At 47.6% G+C, this 19935-nt stretch overlaps 2 protein-coding genes across 7 annotated transcripts in view; one reads left to right on the top strand and one right to left on the bottom strand.

Moving 5' to 3' along the window:
* LOC308580684 (uncharacterized protein) overlaps window positions 1–19935 on the top strand; it is a 41403-nt gene that overhangs the window by 12383 nt on the left and 9085 nt on the right. For 3 of the 4 annotated variants that reach the window (XM_081182700.1, XM_081182698.1, XM_081182699.1), the window contains exon 4: window positions 1–1989. This exon is cut by the window's left edge and continues 514 nt beyond it. In XM_081182700.1, coding sequence (XP_081038826.1) covers window positions 1–361 — 361 coding nt within the window. In that variant the 3' untranslated portion in view covers window positions 362–1989. Of the gene's footprint in view, window positions 1990–19935 lie in introns of those variants that run through there. The other variant, XR_014004841.1, reaches the window with a different exon arrangement.
* LOC308580595 (uncharacterized protein) lies at window positions 8737–18227 on the bottom strand. 3 transcript variants are annotated; one of them, XM_081182486.1, is made up of 4 exons: window positions 18032–18227; window positions 15147–15994; window positions 12715–12850; window positions 8737–10110 (listed from the first exon to the last, which is right to left on the bottom strand). In XM_081182486.1, the coding sequence occupies exons 2-4, from the start codon at window positions 15936–15938 to the stop codon at window positions 9152–9154; spliced, it is 1887 nt and encodes a 628-aa protein (XP_081038612.1). In that variant the 5' UTR covers window positions 15939–15994; window positions 18032–18227; the 3' UTR covers window positions 8737–9151. The 3 variants fall into 3 exon arrangements, with proteins under 3 accessions (XP_081038612.1, XP_081038611.1, XP_081038610.1); XM_081182485.1 differs by having other exon boundaries at window positions 15129–15955; XM_081182484.1 differs by having other exon boundaries at window positions 15129–15994; window positions 18032–18226.

Below are 19935 nucleotides of genomic sequence, written 5' to 3'. Positions count from 1 at the left end.
GATCCTGAATTCGCACCAGCGGATCCACACCGGGGAGAAGCCGCACAAATGCCTGGAGTGCGGGAACAGCTTCAGCAGGAGCACTTACCTTACTTCTCATCAGAGAATCCACATGGGTGAGAGAACGTACAAAAACATCGGCTTCTCTGAGCAGTCGGGCCTTATTCACCCTCAGAGAATCCACATCGAGGAGAAACCCCACAAATGCCCGGAATACAGCCAAAACTTCAGCCAGCCGTCGTCGTGCGCAACACATCAGAAAATCTACGCGCTGAGCGACACTATCAACGTTTTCGAGTGCGGGGAGAAACTTCAACTGGAGGCGGCATCTTATGAGACATCTGAGCGTCCTAGCAATTAGCCTCATGTCTGGTCGCCTGCGGTGATTTGAGCTTGCCTCCTGGCGACCAGGTGTGTTCCCCCTTCCAGCAGGGATTAAAAGCCACATCCTTTATAAACGGCAGCACTAAATGCTCCTTCAGTGGAGATGCAGACAGGGCAGGGGGGCGCGATTTTATATCCTTTCGCGTTCTGTTTTGCAACTAGCTGTAGGGCGGCTGCCAGGTTTGAGAGCAGAGGGAGGGAGGCTGAGTTCTCGTCGTTTTCCAGCTGCCCTTCCCGTCCCCTGCGCTGGCATTCCAAGTTACCAAGCAGGGGGAAAAGCCATCCCAGCCTTTGCCCTTCGGTCGGCTTGCGTGTTTGATCTGTCTCAATCAGTTCAGCCAACTGACCTGTAAAATATTAGTCCTGTATCGTCAGATAATGATCAAGTACAGTGGTACCTTGGGTTACATACGCTTCAGGTTACATATGCTTCAGGTTACATACGCTTCAGTTTACAGACTCCACTAACCCACAGATAGTACCTCAGGTTAAGAACTTTGCTTCAGGATGAGAACAGAAAATCGTGCTCCGGTGGCGCGGCGGCAGCAGGAGGCCCCATTAGCTAAAGTGGTGCTTCGGGTTAAGAACAGTTTCAGGTTAAGAACGGACCTCCAGAACGAATTAAGTACTTAACCCGAGGTACCACTGTATTTGAAAAGGCTACTTTTTCATTAGAGTCCCCCTCTCCCTTTTTTAATGACTTTCCCCAACTCTCCAAAGTTACAGCTGTTGAGGACTGCATTCCCTTGCAGATAAGCTTTTTTAATCTTTTTTTTGAGGGGTGCGTGCTGGTATTGGATGGGGGCAAAGAGCCAAAAGTGGGCAGTTTGAAGGGTTGCATAACATTCTCTCTGCCACCTCATCTCTCTCTCTCTCTCTCTCTCTCTCTCTCTCTCTCTCTCTCCCTCTCTCTCCTTCCCTCCCTCCCTCTTCCTTGTCCCCAGCGTCTGGTGTCCAGAGGTAGACTGCTGCAGCATATGGAGGCTCCATTGGGTCACCCACATCCCATAGAAATTTTGCAGGCTTTCCCCGTCTTTTTGGTCTACAGTCATACCTCATGTTACGTCCGCTTCATGTTACGTTCTTTCAGGTTGCGTCCTGTGGAAGTACCAGAAAGGGTTACTTCCGGGTTTTGCCGCTCGTGCATGCGCAGATGCACAAAATGACGTCATGCGCAGAAGCGGTGAATCGCAACCCATGCGTGTGCAGACGTGCCGCTGCGGGTTGTGTTCTTTTCATGTTGTGAATGGGCCTCTGGAACGGATCCTGTTTGCAACCAGAGGTACCATTGTACTTAACTGGGAAAGCTTCTCTCTCTTTTTCTCTCTCATACACCTACACATAATGCAGAAGAGGAAATAATCACAGGAAGGTTAGACTAGAGAGCAAAGACTAGAGTGGGTACACAGAGAGCCAGATGAAATGCAGTTGGGGTGGCGCAGCCTTCCCACCGTTGATTTAAAGTCTCACTTGCGACTGTACCCAGTGAACATCGCACTAGCCTGTTCCTTCTACTCGCCCCCCCCCCCGAGACCCAGTCCCCTGCAAGAGTTTTACGAAGCTGCCAGCAGGATCTCATTCTGGGGCGGGGGAACTTCCTGCAGCAAGAAAGTTAGGGAGTCCTGGACGGACCTTTGACTCTGATTCCTCCCCGAGATTATTTTCCTCTTGGGAGATTGCCTGCAGTCCTAACAGGTGGCCAGTAGGAGGCGTGTTGCTGGGTTAATAGTTTGCCCCCCCCTTTCCCAAATCTTATAGGTATTGGGGGGGGGGAGGGCAAGTGGCCTGTCCTTGCTAACAACTGACACCCTGGAATACGTAACAATATTTGGTAAGGTGATTATTATTTCTTTGATCATGAAAGTGAAGAGCTTGTAAGAAGGTTCAAGAAGACGCTCGCCTGTCCCTGAAAAACCTGGGTTCTCACGTGATGCTGGTGAATCCTGACAGTTTCTGTGTGGCTCCTCTGGAGCCTTTTGAGCCTCTTCGGGTTGGAAAAGCTCTTGTCGCAGCCTGGGCACCGATGTCCTTTCTCCCCTGCTTAGATTCTCTGATGAGATGTAAGGTTTGCACCCAAGAAAAAGCCGTTTCCGAAGTGCAAGCTTTTATTCAGCTTCTCTCCTCCTCTCTGGACAATCCTGGTTTCCTTCTCCTCTGCCGCTCCCTTCTTTCCCACAGCCCCTTCACTTGCAATCTTGAAACGGACATTGTCCCTTCTCTTTTATGTTGGCGTTAGCAGAGCTGGGTGGATTTGGCCGTGTCGGGGGCAGTGGCGTAGCATGGGTTGTCAGCACCCGGGGCAAGGCAAGTAATTTGCGCCCCCTAACCCGTGGATTTGCGCCCCCTAACCCTAACCCCCAGGTGTTGCGCCCGGTGCGGCTGGCCCCCCCTGTACCCCCCACGCTACGCCACTGGTTGGTGGGCAGGTTTTTTGCCTACTCCGCAAGGCCTGCGCTTTTCTTTCCCCTCTGCTTGCAAATGCATAATGGCCACTCTCATATTCGGGAGAAAGTAAAAATGAGGGATGTGCTCACGAAGATGAAAGGACTGGATCTGAATTGCCCCATCAGAGACACCAGCCATTCGGTACTGTGCCTCTTCACCATTTGAATTGCCCCATCCTGATCTTTGGTCACACCTGCGTGCGACGAAACGGTCAGCTTTTTAAACATAGATAGGTGATTGGCAGCTTTGCTTTGCTTGTGAAGATGCACCCCTCGTGCGTTTTTTGCGGTCTCTCACAGTGGCCTCCTTGAAAAAGAGGGCTTTGGTAGGGTGGGAGGCAGGGAGCCCAACAGCAGGTGGTGCCAGAGCCAACACAGGCAGATCCTAATCTAATTCTGCTATTCTCCCTGCTGAGTCCTACAAGGGGCAATGCTGAGACTGGTTGCCAGGTGCGTTGGGAGGAATTGGGACGGAGGTTGGTGGGGCAAGACGGTGTAGGATTTTCATAACGACAAGGCCCACGAGGCTTCTCTGCGTTGCGAGTTCACCTTTCTGAGAGGCTGAATTCTTAACCTCCCTTTTCTCTTCAGCTGCTCTTCTGCAGTTGAGATCTTCCTGAACTGTAGGCACCCCCCTCCATGATGCCGTCGCAAACACCAATTCTCCTGACCCCCTAGCACAGGTATGGCAACCCATCTTCGTATCCCCTTCTGACAACCTCTTTGAGGGGGCCATGTTCCAGTGGTGGGTGGGGCCAGGGGCAAAAGGGGTGGAGCAACAAATGCTTTTTAGGGGGGCGGTATACTTTTGTACAGTAGGCCCGTTTCCAAGCTCCTCTTCTCTTCCCCCGGCCTGCAAGAAGCAGAACCAGAGTGCAGGAACTCATCCCAGCCAGGCAAAACCTCTCCAGGAGAGTACGAAGTGGGGGTCAGCGAGGGGGTGGCGTAGGGAGAGGTCCGGGGGGTGTTGGAGGGCTGTGTTTGACTTCCAAACCCTTGCCAGCACCTTAGGGATTCCTGATTGCGACACCGAAGAATGGCTCAGAATTTCTCTGCCTTAAAAAGATCATCTCCCCGAGTATGGTAGCTGCGCAGGAGCTTTCTTGAGCCGTAAAATGTGTCCCCAACCAAGAACGCTCACCCATAATTTTCAGAGACACGTCTTGATTTCAGACCTTGGCATCAACATGAGGACAGATGGGTCCAGCCTTGTGTTTAACATAATGTGCCTGGTCGCCATAGGTGAGCGCGAGCTCTGTGCAGGCGAGCAAGCAGGTTGGCGGAGGAGGAACGGCTTGTCCCTGCCTTCTGTTCGCCTGCTTGGTTTCCATCCTAGTTGCAGAGGGACAAAACACCTTTCTCCACACCAGTATGGAAATGCAAAAGGGGGGCGACTATGGCATGATCTGCCTCTCCTCCAGCAGCCCTCTTGGTTACAAATCACATTATATTTTTTGCTAGCCTAAGATGCTCATAGGTGGTGTTTGCGTCTTCACTGTGGAGGAAATCGAGAGCAGGCTTGGGGTTTTTGTGTGTGTGTTTTGCTTTTCCCCAGGCTAACGATTGTAGTGGGGCTTAGTCGGATCCTGACATAATTATTTTAAGTTCACTATTCGATTGTCAAATCATGTTTATCTTGGCAACTGCAGTAGATGTTCTTTTGAGGGAGCTGTTTCTAATCAAGCTTGAAATTTGCCGAATGGCAAAGAATATGATCTCCGACAACTGGTTTGCCCCAAGTGGGGTTACCTGGACTTAGACCTTTTGAGTTCAGGAGCAGTTCTTCACAAACCTCATTTTGGAAAAACTTGGCACCCATAAAGTCAACCTGTTCTGACTTTCCGGAGATTTAAAATTTATTAAAAGGCAACTTTTGCTTTTGCTTTTGTTGTTGAAATGCTTTCCTATTGTCAAAACTTTTGATTGTGCTTTTCAAATAGTTTTTAAAAATGTACTTTTTTCTAAAAACAAAAAGCCCTGTTTTTAAAAGGGTTTTATTAAGTTTGTAACGTAAACTGCTTTCTGCGTGAGAATTGAGATGTGTATGATATTTTAAACATGGTAAATAAAATACCCTGGGTCTCTAGAGATTTGTGTGATTATGGTGGTGGTGTTTTATATATTAAAGATAATGCTGAATTATCTTTTGCTTTCTGCTTGACGTAATGTGCAGTTATATGCAGAACAGTCATAGCTTCCTATGTTCCTAATTTCAAGGTGAGAAGATTAAGCCTTGTGGCAAGCAAACGTGAAAATCCATTTTCAGCGATTGGGTAACAGCAGAACGTTCAGTGTTATTGGGGTGGCTCATATTTGGGCAGGTGGGGTGAGGTGTGCCCCCTCTCACTACTGGCTATTTTTGCTTTTTTTAAAAAAAAGGGAACTCTGGTACTTTGAGACTTAGGGTAGTTCAAAAGCAAAAAGGGGTTTTATTGTACAACAAAATGGGTAAAACAAAAGATGATAGAATCATTTCAAGGAGCAGTAAACTTCTATATATAGATATTAAATGCAGTGCTCAGAAATGTACTGGGAGCCAATGTAAGTCTATCAGGACTGGTGTTATATGGTCTTGGCGCCCGCTCCCAGTCACCAGTCTGGCTGCCGCATTCTGGATTAGTTGTCGTTACCAGGTCACCTTCAAAGGTAGCCCCACTTAGAGCTCAGGGCCTCTGCCTATAATCTATCATCGTTATTGGAGAAGAGATGAGATCCCTGCAGATTGGAGGCAGGCAAGATGTCCCCATCTTCCGACTGGTCAGCTTGTGTGGATACCAGGAAAGATCAAAGAACAGATAATTGAACAGTAGGTCTGTGAGCACTTAGAATAGGGCTACCAGACCTCCCCAGTTCCCGGGGACAGTCCCCGGATTTGCAAATCTGTCCCCAGGAAATGTGGCAGCCGCAGCCTCAGCAGCCTGGTAGTGCAGTTGGCACTGGCTGGCTTCAGGAGCGGCTCGCTGCTGTGGTGCAGGAAATATGGCGGACGCCACAGCAGTGAGTAGCTCCTGAAGCCCGCCAGAGCCAACTGCACTACCAGGCTGGCCCCTCCTGGGCAGCGGCTGCCCGCCCGTGACTCCTGAACCTTCCCTGATCTGTCAAAATGAAGGGGGAAGGAGATTGGGGAAGGCTCGGGAGTCACGGGTGGGCGGCACGCCGTTGCCCAGTTTTTTTAAAAAAACTGCATTTATGTTTCACGGGGTGCGAAAGAAGGGCTTTGCACCTTTATACAATATGCATGTGTGCTTGGGCCCAGGGTCTTTGGCCTCACCATCCCCACTACTGACTCCCTGTTGCTACTCGGCTTCAAAAAAAAAAAAGTGTCCCCGGATTCATTGAAAAAAGTCTGGTAACCATAACTTGGAAACGGACACTAAGAGCCCCTTGCCAGCATGACCAGTGCTCAGGGATAGCGGATGCAAGAGTCCAGTAACCTTTCCAGGGCCACAACTACCCGGTTCCTAGTCTTGACTGACTGCCAGCAGCTCTCCAGGATTTCAGACCCATTTGTTTCCAAGCCTTCCGCATGACAAGCAGGCGGTCCTCCCGACTGGCTATGCCCTGTCCTCCTTTCTCTCAGATTCCTCCTTTCCACAATGCCCATAGACCCCAGTTTTGGGGGCACAGCCCACTTTCTGTAGCTTATCCTAGCCCCCTGACCAGTTTCATGAGAACCACCACTTCATTTCTCCTTCCACCATATAGAGGCCGTCCAAACCCGAGAGCTTTGTGGCTTCTTCAGCGTCTCCTCTCTAATAGGGCCTTTCGTTCTTGTTTTTTAATGATAATAATTTTATTATTTATACCCCGCCCATCAGGCCGGGCCTCCCCAGCCTGTGCCCCCCTGATCTTTCCCTCAAGTCCTCCTTCTGGTTCCTGATTCTCAATCTGTTTCCTAATCTGGAGCCTCCCCTCAGCTAAACAGCCTGTGCTCCCTTGCTCCTTAATTTTTTTACACAGCGAGAACCGTTCCCCCTCTTTCAGCGCTCGTGTGAGATTCTTTTTTTTAAAAATCCCAGCCAAACTGATAGCTTACCCTTCCCTCACAGGGTCTGGACAGACAGCAAATCTTGAGACAACTTCATTCCCTTAGTAGTCAGAACTCAGAATGCTCACGAACCAGCTCAGCCAATCAGTGCCAGAGGCTGCCCTGATGTAAGAGCAATGCAGTATGAACAGCCCTATTATTCTGGCCCCTCTGCAGAGTCTCTTTTTGTATAGTGAAGAGGATGTTTTCCCGATCCAATGGGAATGAGCAACTTGGCTGCAAAGCAGTTGCCTCATGGCTGAGTGTGAGCGGAAATCCAGGTGCTCTTGGGACGATCTGAATACAGTGGGATTTGAAAAGCAAAGAAAGCTACTTTGTTCAACAAATCTGGTTTCCTTTTGAGAATTAACACTGCTTTGTGTACAGCTGCGATTTAATTTATAAGCTGTGTCTCTATTACTCTTTACAACTGGAAACCTAATAAAAATATAACGGAGAATATAACAGATATATATAACAGAAAGAAAGTGCACGTATTTGGAAGCAAGGACCAACACAAAATGCTAATGCCAAAGTCACACAATCTCACCCTCATCCTATGCACGGTCTAATCGTGTGCATGTTTACTCTGAAGGAGGACACTCAGTGTGTTCAATGGGGCTTTGGAAGAGAGAAGAAATTAGTTCAAACCACACTTTTTAAGTGATCTGACCTAATTCATCACCCCAGGACTTTAATGCAGACTAGAGCACAGCTATGGACGCCTCTAATTTTTTAAAATGCAATTTTGGTTGGTTTGTTTGTTTTGAAGGGTACTAAATGCATATTTTAGGGGGAACGGTATTAGAAAGCATACCAGGGAAAAATGGGATTTTTAGAGGGAGTTGGTGCCTAAAATGCATAGTTTAAAATGTGAATTTTTTCATGCTTAAAAAAAAAATCCACAAAAGACAAGAGCTATTAATGAGTGTGTTCGAAACTTGACATGGACCCATCCGTCCATTACTCTCCAGTAAATGTGGATAAGATGCCCACATTGGAGGCCCTTTGAAATCCATTGGCTTACAGAGACACACACACACAACGCTTGCATTGGACGGGGCATTGTTAGGCTGTGTGTGCGCATAACACAAAGTCTCTTGCTACCACATGCAAGAGAGAAAAGAGACAACAGGACCTCCCTCAATTAATGGGGGGGGGGAGGCACCTACATCAGCCATTCACAGTGCTTGCTCACAGAGAGAGAGAAATTCTTTGCACCTGTTCAGAGCAGGAAGGAGGGCAAGTGTTTGTTCTAGCATCCAATGAAATATGGACATGTCTGAAGTGGGCATGTTCAATGTAGGAGAGGCTGAGACAGTACAAACAGCAACTGAGCAGGAAGAACAAATAGTCTCTCCTACATTGCGGATTTTTGAGGGGATATTTGGTGGGACCTTTCACAGGCGCCATAAAGTTAAAAGGTAAAGGACCCCTGGACGGTTAAGTCCAGTCAAAGGTGACTGTGGGGTTGCGGCGCTCATCTTGCTTTCAGGCTGAGGAGCTGGCGTTAGTCCACAGGCAGCTTTCTGGGTCATGTGGCCAGCAGGACTAAACCACTTCGGGTGCAAAGGGACACTGTGACGGAAACCAGAGTGCACGGAAACGCCACTTACCTTCCTGCTACAGCAATACCTACCGGTATTTATCTACTTGCACTGGTGTGCTTTTGAACTGCTAGATTGGCAGGAGCTGGGACAGAGCAACGGGAGCTCACTCCATTGCAGGGATTCGAACTGCCAACCTTCTGATTGGCAAGCCCAAGAGGCTCAGTGGTTCTGGTGGACACACGGGCACCCATGGACACCATGTTGGCAAACCTTGCCCTAAGCAGTTGACATGAATTAATAATAATAATAATAATAATAATAATAATAATAATAATAATAATAATAATTTTATTATTTATACCCCACACAACTGGCTGGGTTTCCCCAGCCACTCTGGGCAGCTTACAGCATATCTAAAAACATAATAAAAACATTGATCCATTAAAAACCTCCCAATACAGGGTTGCCTTCAGATGTCTTCTAAAAGTTGTGTAATTTTTTTATCTCCTTGACATCTGAAGGGAGGGTGCTGCTACCAAGAAGGCCCTCTACACAACTATCTAGGTCATTACAAACTAATTAATGGAAACATGCAGTTAAAAACCATCCAACTGAGTAATTATAAAACCACAAATGAGTCACCAGCATTAAAGAGGGAGTCGCGCAAAGGAGCAACCACGGAAGAGACCCAGCTGTTCAGCTCTCCAAAACCAAAAGATGGTAGGAGCAGAACCTCATCTGCTACTCTAAGAGTATGGGGAAGTTAATATGGAGGCTTCACCTCCTGTGTGAATTCTCTGATGTCGAATAAGATTTGTGCTCTGGCTGAAGCTCTTTCCACACGCTAAGCATTTATACGGCTTCTGCCCCGTGTGAATCCTTTGATGTTTAACAAGGCCTGATTGGTCGCAAAAGGTCTTGCTGCAGTCCGAGCATTTATATGGTCTCTCTCCTGTGTGGATTCTCTGATGTGACGTAAGGTGCGTACTCTGACTGAAACTTTTCCCGCACTCCAAGCATTTATACGGCCTCTCCCCTGTGTGAATTGTCTTGTGGTTAATAAGGCCGGACTGATTACAAAACCCCTTTCCACAGTCGGAACACTTGTACGGTTTCTCCCCGGTATGGATTCTCTGATGTGATGTAAGGCTCGTACTATGGCGGAAGCTCTTTTCACACTCGGCGCATTTGTACGGTTTCTCGCCTGTGTGAATTCTCTGGTGTTGAATAAGGCTAGTGCTCTGGTTAAAGCTCTTGCTGCAGTGCGAGCAACTATATGGCCTCTCCCCTGTGTGGATTCGTTGATGTGACGTGAGGTGCGTGCTCTGACTGAAGCTCTTTCCACATTCCAAGCATTTATACGGCTTCACCCCCGAGTGGAGCATCTGATATTCTGTGACGCTTCTGTGCTGGCTGAAGCTCTTCCCAAACTTTAAGCTTTTGTTGGTTTTCTCCCCTGTGTGGATTCTCCAATGTGCACTGAGGCACTTCCTCTTCCTCTTCTCTGCTTCTTGAACTACAATTTCATGGAAGTCTCCATCCTGGCAAGGAATGGCTTTATCTCTGCCCTTCTCCATGTGGATTCCCTCTGGCCTCTTCGATCCATCTTGATTCCAGAAGTTCTCTTTCAATGCCTCCTGCTGGCCTGCTTCTGAGGAGGTCCTGCAAGGTTCACCTTCATCTTCGCTCTCCCATACACCACCATCTGAAATGAAGAAAGAAACCTGATAAAAGCCATGAATGAATCATTCAAAACCAGGAATCAATCAATCAATCAATCAATCAATCAATCAATCAGTCAGTCAGTCAGTCAGTCAATCAATCAATCAATCACAGACCTCCTTAATAATATTCATAGAACAGGAACATTCTTTTTTTTTTTTAAATTTTTTTCTAGGGCCAAGCTAATCTTCTCTGTATCATTCCAATTTTAGTATATGTGCTGCCGAAGCGAGCACAGAACAGGAACGTTCTTTCATATGGGGTGGACTCGTAAAAGGTTAAAAGAATATTGGGAAATGATACATAATGAATTGGGGAAAAAAACGTTTAAAAGTACTTTCTCCAAAAACCCCAGAGTCCTTTCTATTCAGGATAATTCAGATGGAAATTCCCAGGTGTCAAAAAAGTGGTATATTTATGTATGCCACTACTGCAGCCTGTGTTTTGTTAGCCCCCAAATGGAAAACCATCGAGGTCCCAACCAGAGAAGATTGGCAACTTAAGTTGACCGAATATGCACAACTTGCAGACTTAACATATAGAAGAAGAGAATAAGTTTTGATGGATGCAATAATGGAATACTGAATGGCATGGTTTTTGTAAAATATCTTAAGGATGTAAAAATGACTACTGTATTTTTCCCTCTATAACACGGAGATTTTTTCTCCTAAAAAGTAAGGGGAAATGTCTGTGCGTGTTATTGAGCGAATGTGTGGTCCCTGGAGCCGAGAGGTGCGAGTGAAGGCAAAAATCAGGCAAATATCAATAGTCCGGAGAAGGGAAGCCTTGAAAAGAGGAAGCTGCTGCTTTCCTGCATTCTGCCTCAGGGTCTTTGCATAGGGTCACCCCAAATTCACCATCAGATCACCTAGCAATGATCTGATGCAAAAACAGGGCTGCAATGGTGCAAAAACGTGGTTACAAAGCACGGATCCACACGGATCCTCAGGATCTTTGCATAGGGTCACCCCAAATTCACCATCAGATCACATAGCAATGATCTGATGCAAAAACAGGGCTGCAATGGTGCAAAAACGTGGTTACAAAGCACGGATCCACACGGATCCTCAGGATCTTTGCATAGGGTCACCCCAAATTCACCATCAGATCACATAGCAATGATCTGATGCAAAAACAGGGCTGCAATGGTGCAAAAACGTGGTTACAAAGCACGGATCCACATGGATCCTCAGGATCTTTGCATAGGGTCACCCCAAATTCACCATCAGATCACATAGCATATCCATGGCTACAGCCTGCACCAAAAAAATCACGCACCCACTGTTGCCTGGGGCTGCAATGGTGCAAAAACGTGGTTACAAAGCATGGATTCACATGGATCCTCAGGATCTTTGCATTGGGTCAGCCCAAATTCACCATCAGATCACATGTCTGTGGCCACAGCATGAAGCACAAAAATGATACATCCACTGTTTCATTCAGAATTTTTTTTTCTTGTTTTCCTCCTCTAAAAACTATGTGCGTATTATGGTCAGGTGCGTGTTACCGAGCGAAAAATACGGTACTTTAAATCGTAAAACAGAAATTTAATATTATATATTGGAAGGGATCCCAAGGGTCATCTAGTCCAACCCCCTGCAATGAAGGAATCTCAACTAAAGAATCCACTTTGAATGTGGCCTAGGTTCTATTCAGTGTGGACACATTGAAACGAATGAGTTCATTTGGGCCGCAGAGAAGCGGAGGATCGCATCCCACAACATCTCCACCAGGATGCCACTTTAAACAGCCACAGCTTCCCCCAAAGGATTCTGGGAGCTGTAGTCAGTTAAGGGTGCTGAGAATTGTGAGGCAAGCCTTTCTTCCCCTCAGAGAGTTACAATTCCCAGAGTTCCTTTCTTGTGTGTGTGTATAATTTTATTAAGTTTTCTGTTTTACAATTAAAAATACTCATTTTACATCCTTAAGATTTCCCTTCTTCTCTTTCCATGGTTCATTTTACATATCATAAATCCCTGCATATTTTACAAAAACTATACCATTCAGTATTCCATTATTGCCTCCATCAAAACTACACTGCTGAATTTATCTTACTGCTGCCAGCGTTTTCAGCTGTACAGTTATTTCCCATATATTCAATCAACGTTTTCCAATCTTCTCTAAACGTATGTTCTTCTTGTTCTCTTATTCTATATGTTAAGTCTGCGAGTTGTGCATATTCTGTTGACTTAAGCCGCCATTCTTCTTTAGTTGGGACCTCACTCGTTTTTGATTTCTGGGCTAGCCAAGCACAGGCCGCAGTTGTTGCATACATAAATAACCTTTCTTGACACCCGGGAATTTCAATCTGAAAATTCCCAGAGTTCCTTGTGAAGAGGTAGGTGGTCAAACCACTCTGGGAATTGGAAGAGAGGCTTTCTAACAACTGTCTCTTAGCAAACTGCAGCTCCAATGATGTATGGGGGGAAATCATGAATTTAAAATGAAAGGCTACTGCTTTAAATGTATAATGCAGAGAGGTCCATAGGCTCTGGAGATAGAAAAGCGGAGAGTAGCTTATGGAGGTCAGCCCAGCAGGGAATGTCAAACTATCCAAGGCACACATGGAAAACCCTCCTCTCCTTACCCAGCAGGTCCTCCTCGTCCTCTTCCTGCTTGGCTGCTGCATGTGGCTGCTTCTCCCTGGCCTCAGGTGGCCTCTGGCCAGACATGGAGGAACCTGCAGCCGCAGCCACCACCTCCTCCTTCTCCTCAAAGACCACCTGCAACAAGCAGAGCATCTCTCTTGCATTAGTATACCTGAAGGAGCGTCTCCACCTCCATCGTTCTGCCCGGATACTGAGGTCCAGCACTGAGGGCCTTCTGGAGGTTCCCTCCCTGCGAGAAGCCAAGTTACAGGGAACCAGGCAGAGGGCCTTCTCGGTGGTGGCACCCGCCCTGTGGAATGCCCTCCCACCGATGTGAAAGATAAAAACAACTACCAGACTTTTAGAAGACATCTGAAGGCAGCCCTGTTTAGGGAAGCTTTTAATGTTTGATGCATTACTGTATTTTAATATTTTGTTGGAAGCCACCCAGAGTGGCTGGGGAAACCCAGCCAGATGGGCGGGGTATAAATAAATTATTATTATTATTATTATTATTATTATTATTATTATTAAAAGTAGCAGAAGCAAAAGGTTTGCTTGCGTCCTCCATCCTGCCTGTAGCGACCTCATTGCCATGAAAAGGGGAGGAATCGGGACTCAGTTTCATTAAGGCATGTTTAGGCGCAAGACAGACCGGGCAACAAAATGTCGCCGCTCAGGAGCGCTCGTTCAGGATGCCAGCCAGGCCCTTTTCCAGCCATACCATTCCATCCCATCCCCACATTCTCTGCCCTACTGCCAGTCAGCATTCTGCGTCCACTGAGCACGCTCAGTCTTCTTGGGACTGGTTTTCCCCACTTCTGTACTACTGCAAAACTAGAGGTTCCTCTGCGGCCCACCTGCCCATCATAGAATCATAGAATGTTAGAGCTGGAAGTCACACCAAGGGCCATCTAGTCCAACCCCTTGCAATACAGGAATCCTGCCCGCAGCCATCCTTGGGTGGGCTCAAACCACCAACCTTCTGTTCAATAGTCAGATACACTGACCAAACCTTATGAGGAATGGTTGAAGGAGAAGGGTATGCTTAGCTTGGAAGAGAGGAGACATGAGAGCCATATTCAAATACTGTCATACCTCAGGTTACAGACGCTTCAGGTTGCGCGTTTCCGGGTTACGGACGCGCCAAAACCCAGAAGTACCGGAACGGGTTACTTCCGGGTTTCGGCGCTCGCACATGTGCAGAAGCGCTAAATCGCACTTTGTGCATGAGCAGAAGCGCCAAAGTGCAACCCGTGTGCGCGCAGACGTGGCGCTGCGGGTTGCGAATGCTGCCTCCCGCATGGATGTGTTAGAATTCCTGCTCCATGATTGCAGTCATGGGATTGTTGTCTTTCACATTGACTCCACAGAGCGGGATGTGATGGAGGCAGGATGTTTCTGTTACTGTGTTCCGTGAAGTGGGACTATTGTCCTTTGTTCTTTCTCTCTTTGCTGCCTGATGCTAGAGAGAGGGAACCATGTTGCAGTGCTCCGTGTGTGTGTTTATATGTAAATAAAGTAGATTAGCCAAAATGCTGAGTTGCTGAGGTCTGTCATGCAATGATGCAAAGACTCTGCGGATCCCTAAGTGTGTTGTGTCAGTTGGCATCGGTCGCTGTGATGTTCGGGCTGAAGAAAACTTTGAAGCTCCCGAACGATTGATCAGGAGGGAGAGAACATGCCAGTCGGGCATGTGTCTCTGCCAGAGTCCTACTTGAGTGTAGGCTGAACTCCTGACAGGATCATGTTTGCAACCTGAGTGTCTACTGTATCTCAAGGGCTGTCACATGGAAGAGGGAGAATGCTTGTCTTCTGCTCTGGAAGGCAGGACTTGAACCCATGGCTTCAAGCTCCAAGAAAGGAGATTTCAACTAAACATTAGGAAGAGCTTTCTGACAGCAAGAGCTGTTTGGACAGTGGAACGGTCTCCCTCGGGAGATTGTGGACTCTCCTTCCTTGGAGGTTTTTAAGCAGAGGCTGGAGGGCCATCTGTCCTGGATGCTTTAGCTGAGATTCCTGCATTGCAGGGGGTTGGACCAGATGACCGTTGGGGGTCCCCTTCCAACTCTACAATTCTATATGATTTCCTGATACCTTCCTTCTTCTGTGTGGAGGGTAACTACATAAGGTTTTTCCTGAGTAAGGGCTGGCAGTCGGGTTGGCTGCTAGCGTGTAGGACTGTAAGGGGATTCCTTCTGTGGCCAGCTTTGTTGCTGAGTCGCAGAACCCAGCCATGCAACTCGGAATTGGACAGCATGAAGCCCTAAGGGGAGCCTGGATCAGGCCAAAGGCCTGCCTAGCCGAACATCCTGTTCTCACAGTGGCCAAGGAGACGCCCCAATGGGAAGCCCACAAGCCGGACAAGGCCAGGCCACCGATACTGACACTAACCACAGCCAAGTGGTCCCACCTGGCTTTCCAGATTGACCCGAGTCTCCCGCTGCCTCAATAGGAAACCTTCTGCAAGGGCCACCGCCTGGGAGCAGGTCTCCGGGCCGCGATCCCTGACCCATCTCTGGATCTCCGCTGGCAGGATGGCCAGGAACTGCTCCAGGATCAACAGCTCCAGGATCTGCTCCTTGGAGTGCCTCTCCACTTTCAGCCACCCCTGGCAGAGCTTCTGGAGGTGGCTGTAGGCGCCGCTGGGCCCCTCGTGCACCTGGTAGCAGAAGTGCCTGAAGTGTTGGCGCAGCTTCTCCCTCCTCAAGGCGTCCCCTCTCAAGATGGCTGCCTTCACTTTCCCATAATCCTCTCTGTCTCTGGCATCCAGCCTCTCAAAGGCCCACTCGGCTTCTCCCCTGAGGGCCGGCAGGAGTCGGGCCGCCCACTCTTCCCGGGGCCACCGGCAGGCTTGGGCCACTTGCTCGAAGGAGGCCAGGAAGCCCTTGGCGTCGTCCCAGGGGGTGGGCGCCTCCGGCAACTGGGGGGCTCCCCATTCCGAGTGAGGGGACTCCACTGTCCTCAAAAACTCCTGCCACTGGGCTTCCCAGCAATGGGCCAAGCCCTCTTCCGATTCCTCCTTCACGCGATGTGGGGTCCCCCTTTCGAGGAACCCCTCGGCGTTCCCCGAATGCCTTGCTCTGGGGAGTTCACCCTGTGCCTCCAAATCCATCCTGGGTTTGCGGCCACCAGCATTCAAGAGGGCGTGAGCGGCTTTCCCTGTTCCTTCCGGTTCCTCTCTTTCTCCCTGGGCTGCAGGATATTCCTCCTCCATCTTCATTCCTGGGCAAAGGTGCGCTGTGGAAAATTCCAGAAGAAACCACAGTGAGCAAGGGCCTGAAAAGCAGAGAGAAAAGCAGAGAGGTGAACGGTTAGCCTCTCGTAGGGCTGGAATAAATGATCTCTTCCCATTTTTCTTTTCTTTCTTTCTGAGAAATCTGACTATAAGAGAAGATCGTGGTCAGCTGCAGGAGATAATGGGGCTCCTGCGCCTTTGTGTAGAAGCTGCAAGCTGCCATGCTTCGTTACTGTTACCGCATTTATGCTGCCTGGAAGTGGATGGGAAATGCCAGAAAGAAAGAAAGAAAGAAAGAAAGAAAGAAAGAAAGAAAGAGAGAGGCTGGCTGAGGAAAAGCTGTAATTCAGTGGTAGAGATCTGCCTTGCACTCAGAAGGTCCCCATGGCAGTGATTCTCAAACTTTTTTTTCTCTGGGACACACTTTGAGAATAAAAATTTGCTCACGCCACACCAGGATTATTATTTTTTTAATTGATGGAACAAAAAGAAACAACTCTTAGCAGTGCTTGATTTAAAACATGTAACACAACTACTTTATAACATGATCGTGGGACGTACGGAAAGTATAAAACAATGCAGCTACATAAGAACATCAGTCATTCCCAGAATATAATTCTAAACGAGCCTTTTGCATACGCACCTAAATACGTAGCTTGCTTTTGCCGATAATCTCATTTACATTGGTCCGATTTGAGGCAAACAAACTCTCATCAGCACAAATGAAATGTTCAAATGTTTCTTTGATCGTCCTCAGATCTTCCCACCTGACTTGCCATGCTTTCCTGTCACGGCTTTGAGAACCTACTTCATGGTATCTCCAGGTAGGGCTGGAGAAAAGACCGAAACCCCAGGAAAGCTACTGCCTGGCAGTGTAAACAATACTGGGCAAACGAGACTTTTAATCTCAGGGTTATGGGTTCGAGCCCACCACCCCCCAACATTGGGCAAAAGATTCCCGCATTATCAGGGGTTGGAAAACCCTCATGGTCCCTTCCGACGTTACGATTCTATGAACTGGGCTGACTCAATATAATAACAATAATTTTATTACGTATACGCCACCCATCTGATTTGGCTTGCCTCAGCCACTCTGGGTGGCTCCCGACAAAATATAAAAAGCCCAATCAAACGTTAAAAGCTTCCCTTATACAGGACTGTCTTTCCTATATAGCGTAGCCTATGGGTAGGCAAACTAAGGCCCGGGGGCCGGATCCGGCCCAATCGTCTTCTCAATCCGGCCCATGGACTGTCCAGGAATCAGCGTGTTTTTACATGAGTAGAATGTGCCCTTTTATTTAAAATGCATCTCTGGGTTATTTGTGGGGCATAGGAATTCATTCATTCCCCACCCCAATACAGTCTGACCCCCCACAAGGTCTGAGGGACAGTGGACCGGCCCCCTGCTGAAAATGTTTGCTGACCCCTGGCGGCGTAGCCCCCCAACATTTCTCCAATGAAAATAAAAAAAGCGGAACATTGTGGGATCAAATCAGAAACTGGGACGGCTTCTCTAAATCCAGGACTGTCCCTGGAAAATAGGGACACTTGGAGGGTCTGATAGAGGCAGCAGCTTCCTATGGCTGAACTGGGGGGGGGGGGAGGCACTGCTCCCCATTATCCCCAACCGAACCAGCCCCAATCCTACATTTGTGCAAAGCTCTTGCTGGATCTGGAAGGGGCTGAGTGGGAATAATGATAATGATGATGATGATGATGATGATAGGTTTGCCATTGCTCAATTCTAATAATGATGATGATGATGATGATGATAATAATAATAATAATAATAATAATAATAATAATAATAATAATAATAATAATAATAAATAATAATAATAATAATAATAAATAATAATAATAATAATAATTTATTATTTACACCCCAGCCACTCTGGGCAGCTTCCAACAGAATAATCCTGTGTGTCGTGGGGGGATCTGAAGGAGCTTTTCTGTCTCCCCTCCCTCATTTTCTACCCCTCCTGCTCCTTTGCCCCCCTTCCTTTCCAGATGACCCCCAATGCTCCCTTCCCAGTGCTTTTCCTGCCCCCCCCCGCCAGCTCCCTTTAGCTATTCACCTCCTTTCTGGGCCTTTCTGCTGCTTCTGCCTCTTTCTCCAGTCCTCCTGCAGATGCAAAGCAATGCAATGCAGCCCACTCCCCCTTTCCCCCACTACATACAGGAAAAAGGGCAATTTGCTAATCCCTTTCCATCCCTCTCTCCTGTCCTCTCTAGGAAGTAGGAGGGGGAAACTCCTTCAGCTTAACCCTTTCGGGGCATCGCTGTCTTAAAAAAAAAAAAAGCAAACCAAAACTAGGACATCTCCGATTTGGATTATTAAAAATGTCAAAAGTCCCTGGTGTGAATAAAAAAACCCTGGTGCTTTTAGGGACATGAGGGAGAGTGCACCTGGTTGTTTATAGAATCATAGATTTATAGATTTGTAGAACTGGAAAGAATTTCTGTTAGCTGCCCTTGAGCCCAGCTCCGGCTGGGGAGGGCGGGATATACATTATTATTATTATTATTATTATTATTATTATTATTATTATTATTATTATTATTATTATTATTATTATTATACCTAAGGGCCATCTTTCCGCAGGACCTGCAAGACAGAGCTGTTCCACCAGGCCTTTGGACTTAGTCGGACTAAGGACTTAGTCGGACCCTTATGTTTCCCTCCCCTTCTGGTTTTGATCTATGGGCTACTTTTAAAATGAGGCTGCAATGGATAGGTCTGATCTTCTTGCAGTCCATGGGACTCTCAAGAGTTTCCTCCAGCACCATAATGTAGAATTAACTAATCCAAGGTCTCTAATTGGAGTAGGCATTCCCTCTCCCTTTTATTTCATTGTTGTCGGTATCTGTCCGTCTCAATAGACAATGGAGTGCGGCTCCGGGGGTGAAGTCAAACCACTGTGTCAGCAGCGCAGAAGTGACCTCCACAGGGTACAAGACTGGGCGGTGTGTCCGGAGGTCCTGGGCTGCTCAGACGACAAGACCCCCCCCCCACTCGGCCTTGTTGATGTGGTCCAAAGGAAAGCAGAGCAAGATGTTGGGCCTACTCCTTAGCCTTTTCTTCTCCTGAAGATAACCCACAAGGCAGCGGAGAATTAGGAGCAGAGTTTTTCTTCTCCTAGATGGACTATTTTCCCAGATGGATGAGGCCCATCTGCCCCTTTTATATTAGAATACAGTGGTACCTCGGGTTAACAACTTAATTCGTTCCAGAGGTCCGTTCTTAACCTGAGGCTGTTCTTAACCTGAAGCACCACTTTAGCTAATGGGGCCTCCTGCTGCCGCTGCGCCGTCGGAACACGATTTCTGTTCTCATCCTGAAGCAAAGTTCTTAACCTGAGGCACTGTTTCTGGGTTAGTGGAGTCTGTAACCTGAAGCGTCTGTAACCTGAAGTGTCTGTAACCCGAGGTACCACTGTATTCATTATTTTAGGCTACGCCTCTCAAAAGTATTGTTCCCACCTTGTTTAATTTATCCTGCCATTTTCCTTCTGCACTCGTCTTGTACTTTGGCTCCATTCCTACTCTGCGGTTAAAGCACTGTGACGCATCTTGAAAAGGATCTAGGAGTCTTGGTTGACCATAAACTTGACATGAGCCAACAGTGTGACGCGGCAGCTAAAAAAGCCAATGCAATTCTGGGCTGCATCAATAGGAGTATAGCATCTAGATCAAGGGAAGTAATAGTGCCACTGTATTCTGCTCTGGTCAGACCTCACCTGGAGTACTGTGTCCAGTTCTGGGCACCACAGTTCAAGAAGGACACTGACAAACTGGAACGTGTCCACAGGAGGGCAACCAAAATGGTCAAAGGCCTGGAAACGATGCCTTATGAGGAACGGCTAAGGGAGCTGAGCATGTTTAGGTTGTTTTCTGCTGCTCCAGAGAAGCGGACACGGAGCAATGGATCCAAACTACAAGAAAGAAGATTCCACCTAAACATTAGGAAGAACTTCCTGAC

Source organism: Podarcis bocagei, assembly GCF_964188305.1.
Source record: "Podarcis bocagei genome assembly, chromosome: 2".
NCBI lineage: Eukaryota > Metazoa > Chordata > Lepidosauria > Squamata > Lacertidae > Podarcis > Podarcis bocagei.
Note: the sequence above shows the minus strand (reverse complement) of the source record. Positions and strands in the feature narration are given on the sequence as shown.

Excerpts from the sequence above, each read along its gene's own strand:
- LOC308580595 (XM_081182485.1), bottom strand. The coding sequence starts at position 15,938 with ATGAAGATGGAGGAGGAATATCCTGCAGCCCAGGGAGAAAGAGAGGAA. Across the intron at positions 12,851-15,128 it reads GGGTCAATCTGGAAAGCCAG|GTGGTCTTTGAGGAGAAGGA; the intron begins GTGGGACCACTT and ends TGCTTGTTGCAG. Across the intron at positions 10,111-12,714 it reads GGACGAGGAGGACCTGCTGG|ATGGTGGTGTATGGGAGAGC; the intron begins GTAAGGAGAGGA and ends TCTTCATTTCAG.